General features: G+C 40.3%; 2 protein-coding genes across 4 annotated transcripts in view; both read right to left on the reverse strand.

Moving 5' to 3' along the window:
* LOC121953599 (fibroblast growth factor receptor-like 1) overlaps positions 1 to 8,769 on the reverse strand; it is a 41,630-nt gene extending 32,861 nt beyond the window's left edge. For both annotated transcript variants that reach the window (XM_042500766.1, XM_042500765.1), the window contains exons 1-2: positions 8,465 to 8,769; positions 7,651 to 7,746 (exon numbers count right to left, since the gene is read on the reverse strand). In XM_042500766.1, the coding sequence (XP_042356700.1) occupies positions 7,651 to 7,735 (85 nt within the window). In that variant the 5' untranslated portion in view covers positions 7,736 to 7,746; positions 8,465 to 8,769. The remainder of the gene's footprint in view (positions 1 to 7,650; positions 7,747 to 8,464) is intronic.
* A 2,239-nt stretch (positions 8,770 to 11,008) lies between these two features.
* zfyve28 (zinc finger, FYVE domain containing 28) overlaps positions 11,009 to 16,879 on the reverse strand; it is a 33,233-nt gene continuing 27,362 nt past the window's right edge. Inside the window, exons 9-14 of one of the 2 annotated variants that reach the window (XM_042501101.1) lie at positions 15,725 to 15,820; positions 15,108 to 15,271; positions 14,906 to 15,022; positions 14,337 to 14,438; positions 13,999 to 14,102; positions 11,009 to 12,863 (exon numbers count right to left, since the gene is read on the reverse strand). In XM_042501101.1, the coding sequence (XP_042357035.1) occupies positions 12,732 to 12,863; positions 13,999 to 14,102; positions 14,337 to 14,438; positions 14,906 to 15,022; positions 15,108 to 15,271; positions 15,725 to 15,820 (715 nt within the window). In that variant the 3' untranslated portion in view covers positions 11,009 to 12,731. Of the gene's footprint in view, positions 12,864 to 13,998; positions 14,103 to 14,336; positions 14,442 to 14,905; positions 15,023 to 15,107; positions 15,272 to 15,724; positions 15,821 to 16,879 lie in introns of both variants that reach the window. The other variant, XM_042501100.1, reaches the window with a different exon arrangement.

Here is a 16,879-nt window from a genome sequence, read left to right on the forward strand (position 1 = left end):
ATAATGGCAGTGGTCATTGTGATCACAGCCTTTTCCAAATACCTTACGTGGTGGCTCAGGATTCTGTAGGTCTATTCACAAATTTTGGTGTATTACTTTTTGTTGTAAATGTACGAACAGTGCATTTAAACAGCTTGATGCAAACATGCTTGTTTGATACAGACCCCAGCAAAATTCGCATCACATATCATCAATATTGTATTTTGTTTCAGTGTGAAAACTTGAATGTGGAGGCTCATGCACACCTTCAAAAACTTATAGACAGGTGCACATATTGAAATTGTTCATTGGTGAAGAAAAGGGAATTCCTGCACACTGTCCTATAACTCACAATAAACTTAAAAACTTTATAACAGGCCAGAGTGAGGAACTTCTCTTTCCTTCACCTATATTTTTTTTCAGTGAAAATAACACAAACACTCCCCTTAAAATTGTGACTCACATTGCAATATCTGTTAAAATAATTGTTATTTTATTTGCATATTGTGCAGCCCTCACCAGCTTCTACTATTGAGAGATGAAAGAGGAGAGTAACTAGATTCTCATCATTTCATTTACTAAAGTGACTGAGTGAACAGCTGTGGAGCACAAAGCGGTGAGGAGGTGGGAGATGGAGGAGGAGGAGAAGGAGGTGGAGGGGGGGATGTCTCTCTCCACAACTTGGCTCCTCAAGAGAAAATGAGAAAACAGAGCGGGACTGGAGAAATGAAGGAGGCTTAGAAAGAGGGGTTGTGCAAGACAAACACTTCCCACTGTGGGGCTGAAATGTTATTGTAAGGTCACTTGTAAGGTTCCAGCGAGGCGGACCCTCATCCCCACCTACAGGCTTGCTTCCAGTCAGTCCACTCTCTTTGGCCAAGGGTGTAACACAGCAGCCTGAACTGCTGACTCTAAACAGTGTCCAATATCATCAGATGCTTGTTTAACACCAAACAGCTGCCAGTTAACAAAAATCTGTTATTAATACATCTGATAAATCCTGCAAGTCAAACCAAGGAGGCGCAGAAAGTTGATTATCATCTGAATGGTGACAGCCGGGCACCTCTGTATGCATTTTGTGAGCAGTCTCATGGGTTTTGCAAAGGTTAACGGGAGCAAAAGGAATTCTATTTAACTGAACCCAAATCCATTCAGCCAGCAGGAAGAGTGTGTGTGGTCTGAAAACACTCCCAGCGCCAACTGCCCAAACAAACTAATGAGCATTGTACACACGCAGACCTTCTTATGATTCAATAGGATTTTTTTTTTTTTTTTTTTTAAACCTCTCCTCATGCACATTGAAGCATTAGCATACAGCTGAAAATGACGAACACCTAAAGCGGACAATGCCTCGTAGAAATTCCACATGAATGCTAATTGAAGTGGCCATTAAAGTCAGTCAATGAGGGGAGTGTTGCTCACTGGGATTATATGACCATGCTAAAGTAAACACCAACTGACCTCCATTATTACTACTTATCACAGCTACAGCCCTTTCCTTTCTTTCCCCTCAGAGGGGTGAAGTCTGACACATTCCTCTTAATGAATGTTTCCTCCTGAACTCACAGGGTCAGCAGTGAGTGCTGATAGATGAGGAACATGGATTGCTAGAGTGGTGGTAACATTATTTCCGTGATAGAAACAGAGGGATCGTAGCAGGAGGATTATTATTTCCACCTGGTTTCAAGGAGAAAGAGGTTGAGCGGGAATAGTTGGTGTACCTCTGAGGTTTTCCAAATTGCCCTGTGCTCCATGGATGTCTCATTATCATGACTTTTCTCAGGGTAATTTCAGCCTGCTTAATAAAACACACGCATATATTCAGACACACGAAAGCAGCGCTCATTCACTCTCGTAACTTCTTCTCACGAACCTCTAAATGGCAGCGCCTCAGTAAAGAGAGTCCCCAGTCTACTGTGAGCTCTAATTTGATGGCAAATAAGTCAGGTCTGCAGGGATGAGGAGTGTTTAAAATTAATTACTGCTGCTCTGTCCAACCTGGGGGACCACAGCACATAAGAATCCAGCCATTGTTCTCCACAAATGGACCCAGACTCAGTAAACAGGGGGTACGGAGAGCTGAGAAAGGCTGGGTGGGACTAAAGGTCAGCTCATGCCTTGTTTTAACGACAGCACATTAACTAAACTTACTTCCTTCAACTTTACACTGGTAATAAATGGGAGGAAATGCAGAGAGAAGCAGGGGAAAGGAAGGGGGACAAGTGTCAGAAGAGTGGCAGGCAGTGTTGCGTATATGCAAAAAGTAATCGAGTCATCAGCCAGAGACCCCTCAGTCGACTGAGTTTTTTCAATTCGACCAGTTGCTTTTAGGTTTGTTTTTTTTTTCAGTCCTCAGATTTAGCTGCAGAGTGAATGTACCTTGCTTTCATGCTGCTCTCCGCTATAGGAAGTTGTGGACCCAGACCCAGGGTGAGTTTAAAGCCCTTTTTACACAGAGATCAGGCTATAGGGCCACAAGGAAGTAGAGCTGTACCCAACTCAGAATTATGCCAGTACAATCAGATTTGACTGCTTGACTTTTTTTCCCCATATAAAGATTTAAAGTTTTAATATAGAAAACAACGTAACTGCGGATTGGTGGTGTGCAAAAAACATTTGTGCCGGTACCAGATATGAAACAAAAGACAGAGACTGTGTCATATTAAATAGCCGTGAGCTGTAAATTTACCACTTTTCAGCAGAGGAGAGAAGTAGTGCTTTCTCATAGCCTCATGGAGCACAGCTCTCTCCCTCTATTTCGCTGCCTGCGTCCACGCAACAGCCTGTACCGAAGAGAAGTGTGAAAGTCAAGAGCGTTCACTCTGCTCCAAAATCAAACGTCCCCAGAAGTACACCGCTCAGCACACTGACTAGCAAAAACAAACCAAAAACAAAAAACACTTGAATCAATCTCAGTTGACTGAGGGGTCTCCAACTGATGATTCAAATCTCCAACTTTGAAGGAGCAGCCCTGAAGTCTCTTCTTTACGCCACCTTTGCATTTTTATATCAAACCAAACAGTAGCAGCATGCCACCCCAGCACGTGATGTAAGACAGCATGCCGGCATTCCAGAAACAAAAGAGGCATGACAGGTGTGACATATATCACAGCACTGGCAACAATCATATCACAGCAACAATCATTTGCCGTCTCTGTTACATGGCGGCAAATTCAAGGGCTCCCAGACCTCATTGTTTTCCCAATTTCACATTTTCGGCCGCACTTTTGTGAGTTAGCTGCTAGCTATGGAAGCTGTTTTTTAAATCTACCCGTGATTGGTTGCAAACATAACATGTCCTGTCCTGTCAGTGGTCCTCGCCTGCCAGCTGTCCCTTTTATAAAGATGTAGATTTGGCGCTGTTGCTACTTCTGCTACCTATTTAAAGATGACACAGCTTTGTCCCACTATCCAGTGTTTGTAGCTTTAATAAAGAAAAATAAGGTAGAATAATGGTGCAAAAGTTCCTACTTAACTTGGCATTGCCCGATGATGCACAGAGGTGTTAACTTCTGCCTTCTGCTTAAAAGTGATGAATTTAGAGCTCACGGTAATTTAATAGAGTCTCTGACCTTTGTCTCATATCTAGCATCTGTAAAAAAAAAAGAAAAAAAAAAAGGTTGCTGCACACTTCAGTTTTGTGGTTATCATAGTTAGCTCATGTTAGCTCAGAGGGCCAACTTGCCTTGTTTATTGTATTTCGTAAATGTTGCCGTCACTCTGAACTTCCCACCAAACCAAATCCGATTCGACTGAGTTGGGTACAGCCCTAGGGTCTGGTTTGGAAAAAGTGGAGGTGATGTGAAGACAAAAAGTGTTTCACTTCCCTTGAGTTCTACTGTTCGGTGTGGGCAGAGAAACAAAACGTAACATGAAACTGATTTTATTTCTAATACCTAAATGGAGCATAAAAGTGCGAGTTGGGCAAGGACTGTAAAAAAAAACATGCTACACAGCAGCACAGCCAAGCTCAACCCCCCCCCCAATCTCACCAGCTTGGCCGACAAGCCAGAACACCACTGTTACACCTTCTTACTATTCAGGAGCTATTTAAAAAATAAGAGGACTTTGGGGCATTTGGTTGCTGAGAAACTAGCTTCATTAGGGTTAAAGGAAATGGAAAACTGTCTGAAAGCCAAATAGCCTTGTGATTTTAAAAGCCCTTGGCATACAATTTATCTCATAGTACCCTCTTGTTATGAACCCATGATGTAACACTGCTATAAAATGTATATTTTCCAGCAGGGTTGCAGAGCATTTTGCATGCTCTAAACATCACAGGCTGCTCCAGAGGGGAAGCAAACATGCATGTGTGGTGTTAGCAAACAGGAAATAAAACAGAGTCACATACATGCACAAGAAGGCACAACTGTACGATGCCTGTTTCTAATTAAAATGCATGAAAACAGCACCACTCAGTGTGTGCATGTTCTTTGTTAGTTAGTCCTGGTGCATAACACAGACACCTGGTGCCTCTCTATTTCTCCCAGGGTGCATTTCTGCAGACCCATATGTCCAGGGCTGCTGCATTCCTCTGTTAGTGGAGCCCAGTGGTCCCCTAGCCTGTCACCACATTAGAGGCTCTGCTGGGACACATCACCGAGCACCTCCTCCAGCTGCTGGGGGTGGCCGAGCACCAGAGGGGGAGGAAAGAAGGCGCTGGGATGGAGGAAGTGAGAGGGGTTCCTAGGGAGGGGTCTTAAGAAATAATTCTCGTTTGGCCAGTTGCAAAGTCGCAGCAGTGGAGAGAGGGAGGGTCCATGTGTGCGTGTGTGAGTGGGCAGGGGGTCCAGGGTCAGATGTCGCCAGATGACTGACAGCAACAGGCTTAAAATCGTTTACCCAAACTCACTGTCTTCTGGTGTGTTGCTTGAAATGTTGACATAACAAGCATAAAGTAACACTTCCAGTGTGTTTTTGCAGTTTCACACATAAGACAAAGCGCGCCTGTCCTTCTTAATTTAATTTACATTTGTCAAAGATGTCCTCATGCATTGTTAAATTTTACAGGAACAGTTTTACAGCTTTTCTGGCCTAAGCTGCACTACAGCAGCACAAGTTTCGAGTCTAAACCCCCTGACTGTATTTCATAGGTTGTCAGAGTCGAGCTGCTGCATTTGGACTGTAACATAGAAGTCACTGTATCGCTGCTGCTTCTGCTGCCTGGGAAAACTGTGGAATATTTACACAGATTTTCACAGATTGACATTCAAAATCAGAGGTGGACTAAGTACTCACATCCTTTACTTCGATAAAAGTACCAATACCACACTCCACACTGAAAATATTGTGTTACAAGTAAAAATCCTGCAATCTGCATGCACAGCACCAGCAAAATTTACTTTAAGTATGAAAAGTAAACAGGTTTCCAACACATTTGAATGAATAAAATGTATTAACTTTTCCATGACTTTTTAAGGAGCCGTAATATTTCCTTCTTTTCCCACTTGCCCAGCAATTTCAAAAATATCAGATTCAAACATTATTTCAGATAGCTAGCATCCACAAAGGGAGAGACAGAGCATGGACAGAAAATAAAGAAACATACATGATGGTAAACAAAACATCACATGACGCAACTGGTGTGATGTTACATTTCATGGAAGATTGTCCATCAAAAATTATTGTAACAATTTCATTACACCACAAAATTCCATGACTTTTCCAAAACTTTTAAAAGTTTTTAATAATTCCATGACTTTTCTAGAACTTGAAAATCTGAATGTGATATTCCATGACTTTTCTAGGTTGTCCATGACTGTGGGAACCCTGAGTAAAAGTACTCGACAAAATTGGATGTTTTTATAAAGATGCTGAGACTGCCATTTTCTCTCACAAAAAAAGTTATTTTTGACGAGACATTTAGCAGATTTTTTCTGGCAACAAAATCAGGTAATCTAAAAAATATGCTGAAAAACTTAGCAGCCATTGTCTATCTTCAACTGTATGCCGGCTTTCTTTGTTCTTTTGCTTTGCTGTATTTTAGGAAGCCTTGTATAACACCTTGGCTGAGGGTCTACAGAAAAATAGCCTCCTGGATAATTCTTGCATTTTTATACCTTGTGTATTTATAAATTTGTAGTGCCCTCCTTAAAAAAACTAAACCCAAACCTAAACCTAGACAAAACAAAAATAAAATATTTAGCAGGTGTTTTTCTGGTGTCAAAACAAGGTATTTTTAACTATACACTGAGAATTTAACAGCGGCGTTTCTCGCAACAAAACAGGGTATTTGAATCCCTGCAAAAAAAGCAAAAAACAAACAAAAATCTTGATTGGAAAAGAAACAAGTAACTAAAGCTATCAAATAATTGTAGTGGAGTAAAAAATACAATATTTGCCTCTGAGATGAAGTAGAGCAGAGGTAGAATGGGGCATAAAACTAATACTCATACACTACAAGAACCTTAATTTTGTACTCAAGTACAGTAATTGAGTAAATGTACATAGTTACATTCCAAAACTATTCAAAATCATCTCGCTGCCATATACATATCTGCTGATGTGTCTAACTGTCAGTGCATCTGCAACTGCTTTTACAGAAATTATGAAAAACAGGCTGTAAATTCTTCCTTTAGACCTCCACCTTCCCATCGGAGTCTCTTTTGGATTTCTCCACCACTGACATCTGTTAATCTGTAAACATACAAAATTGCCTGTCTAATCTTATTTAGCCTTCACGTCTTGTTTACTTTTTGGTTAGTCGTGCCGTGAAGGCCTGGCTTCCACATTGTGAATAAGGCATTGTCTGCAGACCCACAGATCTAATCTCCCCCTCTAAACTGCCGCCAACCCCCCGCCTGCCCCTCTACCTTGAGCCCTGATAGCCACATGCAGGTATTGTACCTATCAGACGCCTCTTGAATTCACTTCCATGCTGAGCTGGTGGAGCCTGCTTGTTTTGCCAGTGCGTGGTCTTCTGGGGAAATGTGTCTGGCTTTTAGATTTCTCTCATTAAACTGTAGTTTCAAGTTTTGCCTCGGAGTTTGACTCCTGCCGCTGGGTTGCATCAGACATGGTTCAGTAGTCAGTGATGGTGGATGAAATCATAGAAATTGCCTTGACAGTTATTCATGAACTGTTGACAAGCTCACTGCAAGTTGTCTTTATGAAGAAAAGTATTGATACTGGCGCAATAAACAGTGCAGTGAATTGTGGTTGGACTGAGGTCTCCCACTCTCCACTCCACTCACTGTTTCGGTCAAGAACACACACATACGTGTGCATGCATAAACACACACACACTAATGTGAGACAGTCCCTTGGCCAGCCGCGGGAGAGCTGGACTCTTACACTGACTTGTGTTCTTTCACCCTGGGAAGCTGATGGATGATGTTTGTTTGGTTTAGCTGTAGTGAATGTGCACACACACACACACACACTCACATACATGGCTGTGACTGAAACACACACAAACTGGGGGTAGGGGTTGGCTTGCCCTCTCTCGTTCCCCTGCCCTGTGTTGATTTTGGGCCCTGTTAAGAGATTTTTTAGTTCTTAGTTTTCCGTCTCTTACTTTTCTGTGCATTAAGAGCCAACTGAGACTTTCTTCATGCTCACAAGAAACCAGCCAGTGGACTTGACTTATAATGAGCTATGAATCCGCTGTTACCTTCCAGATTTTTAAACACATGCAATATTAGTTTAGAACATTTATGAAACAGCTCTTACCTCTTGCACAGTCGGTCAGTAAAACAGCCTCAAAGATGAAGAGCACAATCTTCAGGATGCCCATACTGTCCAAAGACAACTTCATGTCCCCTAAATCTAGGAGAGACATGGTCACAGTGACACAGTTTATGCATATTATTCTCAAAGGGACTATCAGAGGATTTATTTTTTTTTAAAAATGTTGTTTGAACCAATTTCACATGCTAAGATAAAACATGACTTTCTTTTATGAAATATTACACTACAATATAGATAAGTAACATCAAATGTTATTACATTAATAGCAACTCATTTATAATGTCAATAAAAGACTATTTTGGGCGAACAAAGTTTGGGTTGGTTCCCAAACTAAACTCCTGGGACATTTTGGGTCTATAAGGGTCTAAAATTAACCCAAAATGAAGTAAGTTTGGTGCAAATATTGACAAAAAAAGCAATATACATTCCATAATAAACACTGACAATACGTTGGCACTCTCACATAATACGTCTGGGTGAAAATTAAACACAGCACAGGTTTGGGACTTAATATTTTGGGGCACACAATATTTTCAGGTTCTTTATTTAAGTTGAGGAAGTCATGGTTAGTGCAAAATTACAATTAGGAATACGTTCACCAAATATCAAACTAGCTATCCGATGTACTGACTAGCAAACGTTTCTGTTTTCGCTAGTTTATCTTTGTTTATACTCTAAATTGACACTGATGCTGCCCACTTTTAGCTTTGGTAACGGTTACGTTAAACAGGCAATACATGTGAATATTTCGACACAAAATGGACAAACTGCCGGTATGAAAGTGTCGGTAACGTACCTGGATATTCAATGAATGGAGTCAACCTTGTGTCAGCCTCTTGACAGAAACACTTTTAGCTAAAGTCCGTGTTGAGTCCATGAATCAGGAGTGACAGTGGTCGACTTTTCACCGACCTCTAACGGACCAGCACGCGCGCGTCTCTGCGATAAAATAACGTATTAAAACACGAAATAAAACCGGAAACTTCTGTAAATTACAATAAAACTCTCATGTTGTGCGCCAGTTTTTTAAAAACTCTGTGCAGTCCTGTCTGTGTAGTCCGCTTCGTCCACCAAGTGACTTTTCCAGTGTGCGCACAGAGCGGAGGCTTGTTGTCCGTCCCAGCGCTGCAGCTGCGGGCCAATCACAGGCTGCAGAGGCCGGACACATTTAACTCTTTATCTCACACTAACCTCTTCATCACAGAGCCATTACCTGCATCTGTCAGCTTAATGTAAGAGAAAACAGATAACAGCTGTGCAGCTTAACAGAGGGTACTACACAAATACACTGCAAAATTAAGTCCTCATTATGGCTTTATCAGAGAGAATAGGCCGCTTTACTGCCATGCTATTCTCCTATAACAGATTTAAAAACTTCTAACAAAGTAAAAGTATTTATCAACTTACTGCTGGGCACCAGAGACTCAAATCCATTCATTATTATTTCAGTATCCATGTCTGGGATATAACATTTTCGATATTTAAGGGTAACTAAATAAATAAATATACTCATGTTACCAGTAGTGGAAAGTAACTAAGTACATTTATACAAGTAATGTACTCGTGGATTACTAAATGGGGCTACTGGACCCAGGGGTCCAAAGTTTCAGTGTCCACCCCTTACCTGCAAAATGTCCCTCAAATTAACAGGTACATAAATTGACAGGAGACACTCAGCATGACTGCAAAGATACACAAAAAGAACACAAAGAGATACAAAGGAACTGCAAAGAGACACAAAATAACTAAAAGGGACAAAACAACCACAGAGTCACAAAATAATCACAATAAAGGGGTAAAAAAAAAACACAAAGAGACACAAAATGACTACAAAAGAGAAAAAACAACTATAAAGAGATCACAAACAGAGACAAAATAACCACAGAAACACATTACTGTAAAAAGGGACGAAATAACTACAAAGAGACACAAAATTAATACAATTACAACAATCACCACAAAGTCTGTGTGTCTCAAACAGAGGTTAAATTGTAGATTAATTTGTAGATTAAGATTTTAAAAACCTATAATGAGTACCCTATATAAAATACAATGCCTTGTTATAGTCTACACTAAATTAAACCACCCAACAGTATAAAAACTGAATAAATTAAGCTCTATTGTAGCTAGCTACAACTTTAAAATGCAACTTATATGTTACTGCATAAATGATAATAAAAATATTATAATATGTAAAGATGCAACAACTGAGCCTGTTTGGCTGCATAGTAAGTATTTTCTTATACAGTTTCTTTATTATACTTACACAACATTTGTAGGACTTTTACTTTAATTGTGTTATTAGTAATTGTACTTAAGTAAAAGATACTTCCTCCACCGCTGATCAGTACTGAATCTCTGTGCTGTCAATGATAAATACAACGCCATGAACAAGTGCTGCCACCTAGTGGTCCCTGATCAGCTCCTACCATGATGAGAGATTCCTCAGCACAATCAATATCTATCTCACTCATTAAATCAAGGGTGTTGGTTTAGTTTCAATATTGGGGGGGTGGGGCATATAGAACAGAGATTTGTAGATTGTCCACCAGAAAATTTTAATCATCAAACACTTAATTTCCTGCATTCTGGTGACTTTTTATGATCCAATTTCTGTCTTTTCCACATCAATTTATGGATGAAATGTCTTCATTTTTGTCAAATTAAAAGTCTCTGGCAAGAAAGGTGTCCTTTGCTGGTCCAGAATGGTGCACTGTAACTGTTGGTGCTCTTTTATTTTTCTTAGAGGTTACTCCAGCAATTTTCCCAAGAGATGGATAAAAATAAAAGCCAAAGCAGCAGAGTCTGAGATATCCTGACTTTAGTCTCTTTTGGGCTCAAGCATTAAAAAAGGGGGGTCCTACTCATCCCATTAACACAAACGTTTGGTTTTAAAATTGTCGTCTTCTTGACTTAGCTGAGATAAGTCAAGGTTTCTTTAGAAAGCCTCAACCCTGTTTTCCCTTCAACTATGTGGAAATACTTGAAGGTCTAATAATGTGTCAATCCAGCAGCTCCCAAAAAAACTCAGAAATTCAGTTAAGCAGGGTGTTGCTCATCTGATGAGTCGGCCCACACTGCCTACTCAAGTGGCAGGAAAAACTGACAAATAGCATCTAAAATAGACTCGGGCTGTAAATGAGCACTTTTTGAGAAAATTCAGTCAAGCCAATATTTAAATAAAAATATCTGCAGCTATAATAATTTCCAAAAAACTCAGTGTTCTGTTTTTCCGAAAGGATGGATTGTTGTTTGGGAAAAGGACCTCTTTTTGCTTTTTTTGGACCATAATTAATTAACAATGAGTTGATCAGGGAAGTGGAGAAGTTAACAGTCAACATTTTTTAACAGGAAAAAGTAATTTATTTCAATATACATCGCATTTAAAACTATATAACATTATTTGTTTGTTGAGTATTTTACACAGCTCCTTACGTGGAAATGTCCTGGAATTTTACAAAATAAGACCCAAGCTCTGAAACAATAATATGATATCCCGCCCTTTAATTACTGCATGATTTTTTGTATTTTACATAAAAGTGATTATAGCTTCATACATTATTTTTGTTCTTTATAAAAGGAAAAAAAAACTTTTCAAACTGAGTTTATGTGTCCTTTGATGAAAATAAGATTGATCCAAGAAGAGAAGTGAGTGATTTTGATTATGTAATGCCTGAGAAACTGCCTTGCGTCAGAGCAGAATGGAAACGATGTAATGTTCGGCGATGTTGCTCAAAGGTCCACATTTGTAGAGTGGCCACTTCAGACCATTCAAATGTACAAACTGTGATATATCATGAGCATGGAAGATACTTTGTATGCGGTCATTGCAATGGAAGCAGATTCAAGAGCGGAAAGGAAGTCAGTCTGCGAACAAAATATCTGTTCTTGTCCGATACCAGTACCACCAGAGCTGGAAATAATTTAGTGTAAACCCAAATCAGCATAACTTATCTCCTCAGAAATGGCCTGTAACTACAATTTAAATAGTGTCGTCTCTAAAATGTGCAGGACCATTAGAGTTAGTAGTCACAATATTGCACTATAACGAGTGTGAGGACGAGAAATCAAAGGGCAATAATTGGCCTGTAGTCTGTAGGCCAGCACCTGAGAAGGCCTCTGGTTCAGAACAAATTGTACACAACACGGTGGTGAGAGCACTGAGCGAAGAGAGGTCAACTCTCCACTAGGGGGCCTTCAAGACCTGACAGTGATGACTGAGGAGTCCCTTTCATCCATCTCAGTGTGCAGCAAAGTCCCCAAAGAAAACTAAACATGCCACGGTGCAACTGTAAAAGCGGCGGGCACAGCCCATTGCCGTCAAGAGATGAGCAGTCAAAACTTGTTTGAACCTAGACGCCATTTCACAAAGTGATACAGAATTACACATTCATTGCCATTAAAAGCATGAAAGAATCTCAATATAAAAGCTGTCTGTTTTTCATTTTTGCTTTACTGGGAATGGTAGCCTGGTGAAGATTGCTCTTCCAGTTCCCATATAAATACCAATCGTTTTCTGAAGACATTGTAGTGTAGCTATTACCAGAATTATCCTTATTTACATGGTTATCATGACTTACATTCTTTTGAGTAATCCGAGTCCCGTGGGAGCTCTGGCACAAATGTAGGAAGCTCGCTAAAGCATAGGAAAATATGTCACAAGTCCTGTCATTTACACATAAAGCAACAAAACAAAGTGGCCTGCTCTGATTTTGTGCTGCAACCTGCTACAGAGGACTGCTGCGCAACGACAGTTCAAAATCTGTTATTGCCCGTTTGTCTCCTCTCTGTTTTGCACCTCTTTAGTCAGACAGGCATTTGCGGATCATTTCTTTGTGTTGGCTGGACACTAAAATCAAACCTTTTGGTTCCCAGGGACGTCTCTCTGAAGCAACACAAACGGGTCGAATCATCGCTCGCGGCTGCGTGTCTCGTCTCTCTGCTCTGTCATCTGTAACGGCCTCATTCTGAAGCCTCACTTAGCAGGTATGATGATGACCATCAAGTTTTCCGTTGCATATGCTTGTTGTGGCGGACTGTGTGCTTTCAGTGACAGTCTTGGATTAGATGCCGGCCTTGTCACTGTAGAAGGGGGTGACGTGAAACATATAGCAGTGCGTGCAAACCCTGACGGGCTTCACCTGGCCATACCGAGGCAGAGGAGCAGAGTGAGAGGAGCAGCGAGAGCAGAAGATCTGAAAGGACAGAGTATATGTACGTATCAGTTACTATCCATACAATGGCAATGTACCATGCAGAAACATAAGTTTGATCGACTCTCACGTACAAAGCAGCACAGATCAGACATTCTTATCTCTTCAGTGACAGTGTAGGAATGATCGGGTGTCATCATCATTTAAATATCCCGCTCCAATGTAATCTCAATTCGGAGGCCTCATTCTGAGAGTTCAGACAACATTGGAGAGGTGTACAGCCAAGAACAGAAAATTCTCTGAGAGAGAAATGGAAACGCTGACATCCCAGGATCAATTTAACCAATGGGTTCTATTAAGCAGTCTGAAAAGTGGCATCAAAGAAAGTCGGAAAAACGCAGAATCGAAAGAAGTCACTGCTGCAGTCAACTGTGTTGCAGTGGACAATCAAACTCGGGGTTGAAAAATTTAATTTTTACATCTATTACATGGACTTAACCATAGCCTACACATATTACTTATATGAGCCTACATATTATATAATATTCATATTGTAAAATATTCCTATAAAAGCTTGAAATCATAATAATAGCTTAATAGCCTAAGCTAATATTTAAATAATCGCACAGCTGCAGGATTAATTTATTTCTTCCTAATAATGTTTTAATGATAAATTATATAAACATGCTTTGGCTTGTCAGTGTTTTAAAAAAAGTTTCAGATAAACTTAAGCCGGGCATTAGAGGTGTTCAGTCTTTGGTCAGCCTGCAGCCAGTCCCAAAGAGCCAAGCAACTGACAGCTGTGAGTTCATCAATGTAGACTGTACAGAACATAACATTTTCTTAAAGGCTATACATTTTTAAGTGATTGATATGTGGCTGAAAATATTTAGATGCCAGTCAGAATATTTTCTAATTACAAAAACTCAGCCGCATTTACCATTTTGCACCATAAGACCATGCTAACTCAAAATTGCATACATTACTTGATACCTGAATGGAGGTTTTGTTTTGGTTTTTTTTGTTGTTGTTTTTTTAAGATTGTCTTTTAGGCTTTTTTCACCCTGAAGTGAGTTTGATTATAGCCTCAGCTCACCTCTACAGTGATAAATGCTGAGCTTTGCGTGGAAATGACGCTCAGTTTTCTGTTGAACTTTCATTTCATAAATGATTGTACCTTTCCACAGCTTCTACAGTGATGCTTCCTGCGGATGACAGTGAAGGGAGCCTTGCAGGCAATACAGGAGTTGCAGGCTTCATCGGGGACCCAGTCTGGAGGGTCTGCACAGAGAGAAACAGTTAACACAAAATAGGCCTGTCATCATCGGTACATCTGCTGCAGGGAAAAAGGGAAAAAGGAACAGACTAACATGTCTTTTTTTTTTTTAATCACTTGTCTGTTTCATTTAGTTGCCTTGTAAAGCACTGTGTAACTCTTTTTTTAAGTGCATCATAAATTAAGATTATTATTATATTATTATTTAAACTAAACTTTGAGTGGGTGGATTTTCTGACCTTCGAAGTGGCCGTCCCGGGCCTTGGCTGCTAATTCTGATGAGGAAATGGTCTCCTGACAGAGAGCACAGTCCTCCAGCACGGCACTACGCAGAACAGGACCTGCTGGATACCACAGAAGAAGAAACAAAAACATGTGCACTGTGTGACTGATTGCTGTTTATGTCAAAAGCTCTGCTGCAGAATTATGGACCAGTTAGACAATATAATGCAGACTAGCTGATTCGGGTAAAATGGCATTACAGTCGTCACACTGTCATTAAGAGGTATTGGTGATTTTTTTCAAAAAGGTTAAAGGAGTTTGCAACATCTTTTATTTGACAAGAGCAGGACAGAATCACTGACTTCACATTAATTTATATTGAACTTTTAAGAGGAAATCAGCTGCGTGCTGCAGAAGAAAACAGTAAAGCTGTGGGCCGCACAGCTAAACAAAGAGCTGAATCTCACTATAAATCTCCGAGGGGAGCCAGGTGATAATTCTCTGTGGATCCATCACTAAAAGCGATGCCCTACTTTTGAGGGACAACATACAGGAAGATATTGTTCATCCAATACACGTTCCTCACCTTTCTTGTGGTTATCGTTGTCTCCCTCCTCACACTTGGTTGCCATGACTTCAAACAGAGTCTTGAGGATGCTTCGAAGGTCACTAGCATAGTTGGTCTGCAGCTGATCAGCAACGCCTGCATCACGCCAAAACATAGATCAGCACGACTGAGACAAAGAGGTGGAGGGAGAGCGACTAACTTACAGCGTGACAGCTTTTACCTGATATACAAACAAAGAGACGGTGGATGAGGTCGCTGCTGCTGTGGAAGCGTGATCGGATCTTGTTCCTGGCGGCCAACTTGGCGTTTTGCAGGGCCAGCTGGATCTCCTGATGGTCCAAATCTTCTGACATCCCTGAGCTGGGGGTCAGACTGCTGACAGGGCTGGAAGTGGTGACAAGACAGGGAAAGATTGACATTTTTTATTTCTGAATTGTTAAAACATAATTTTCCACAACATTTTTTATCCATTGTAGATGCTAATCTTTTAAGTTAAAAATCATAAATAAAGCATATAAAACAAAAGGAAACAAATCCACATTTTTCACAAATTGCGAGGAATAAGCCATTAAATAAACTGTATAGAATATAAATAGAAATCAATATGACAACATCTAATAAATCTACATGCTAAGCCAGGAGGCAAATTAAGGCTGTCACCTGTAAGCCATATGGGAAGGAGTGACTCACACTTCAATAGATTGCTGCATAAAGACTGGAAATTACCAAAGCTATCTTTTCATCTATCATAAAGGACTCAGTTTGTAGATGGGTAGGAAAAAGACACTCACAAAGTGAGACACACACTGAAAAACACTTTCATAAAAAATGAGTTACCTGGGAGTGTATGCACTGCTGGACAGACTACATGTGGTGACGGACACGCTCTCACAGTCACTACCTGATACAGAGCTGAGGGGAGAGCTCTGAGAACTAAAAACAACCAAATAAAACGTGAAAATGGTAAAAGAAACACACAGGTAAAAAATAAAGGCAACATAAGGAGAAAGTGTGATGAATGCACCTAGGGATGTCACGATCGCTTTTTTTTTTTTTTGCCCCGATTCGATCCCAGTCATTTAATATGAGCATCTGCCGATATCAAGTCCTGATCCAATACTTTTGTTTTCCTAGATAATACAGCTGCACTTAAAGAAGGCTTCTCAAAAGTTATTTAAAAAAATATCTGCATACCAGCTGTTCCTTAATGTTCTTTTTTTAACTTATTGGCCTATTATTATTATTATTATTATATATTTATTTACTTTACAAAATAAAGTATAAAATGATAAAACCTCCTTTTAATCTTGTTGGCCTTGCCGCTGTCTCAAGGGAATGTCTCTGTCCCTTCAAAAGTCCAGTGTTTGCTGCTGCAGTGGACAGTCTCAGTAAACCAAATGAGCTGTATTCTGTTGAGTGTCTATTTTAGTCGGATAACCCTTAATTAGCATACAGTATAAGCCATGTCGGCTTCTGGCTCACGGGACTTTTGTTTCACTTGGCGAGTTTGTCTGTAGTAAGCTGTGCACCAGTCTCTTCTGCTTTCTCCTCTGTGTGGGGCTGAGAAACACCAAGCGATATAACTGAAAGCAAAACACGAGACTCACACTTTGTTGAAATGAAACAAGTGCTCACAACTTCTATAAATAACATAAATAAACAGTCTCATGCTGTTTTTTTCTTTTATGGTGTGTGGTGTTTCGCGGCAGGTAGAGCTCAGCCACTGCTCTGAAGTTCAACGGAGAGGAGAGACAGCCAAGTGGAGCACAGGTTACGAAGGCTGTGCTCCACATTGCTCTGCATGAAAGTAAAAACATCTGTGTGGCAGCTGACGTAAAACAAAGGATCGGATGCTCTATAAGCTTAATATTTTCGATCCCCATCAGTCAAAAAATGTCTTGCTCGACACCGAAACCAATTTTTGAGATCAGATCAGGACATCCCTAAAAGCAACAGAATAAGACAAAATATATGATGAAATACAGCAAAATA

Source organism: Plectropomus leopardus, chromosome 14 (assembly GCF_008729295.1).
Source record: "Plectropomus leopardus isolate mb chromosome 14, YSFRI_Pleo_2.0, whole genome shotgun sequence".
NCBI classification, from domain to species: domain Eukaryota; kingdom Metazoa; phylum Chordata; class Actinopteri; order Perciformes; family Serranidae; genus Plectropomus; species Plectropomus leopardus.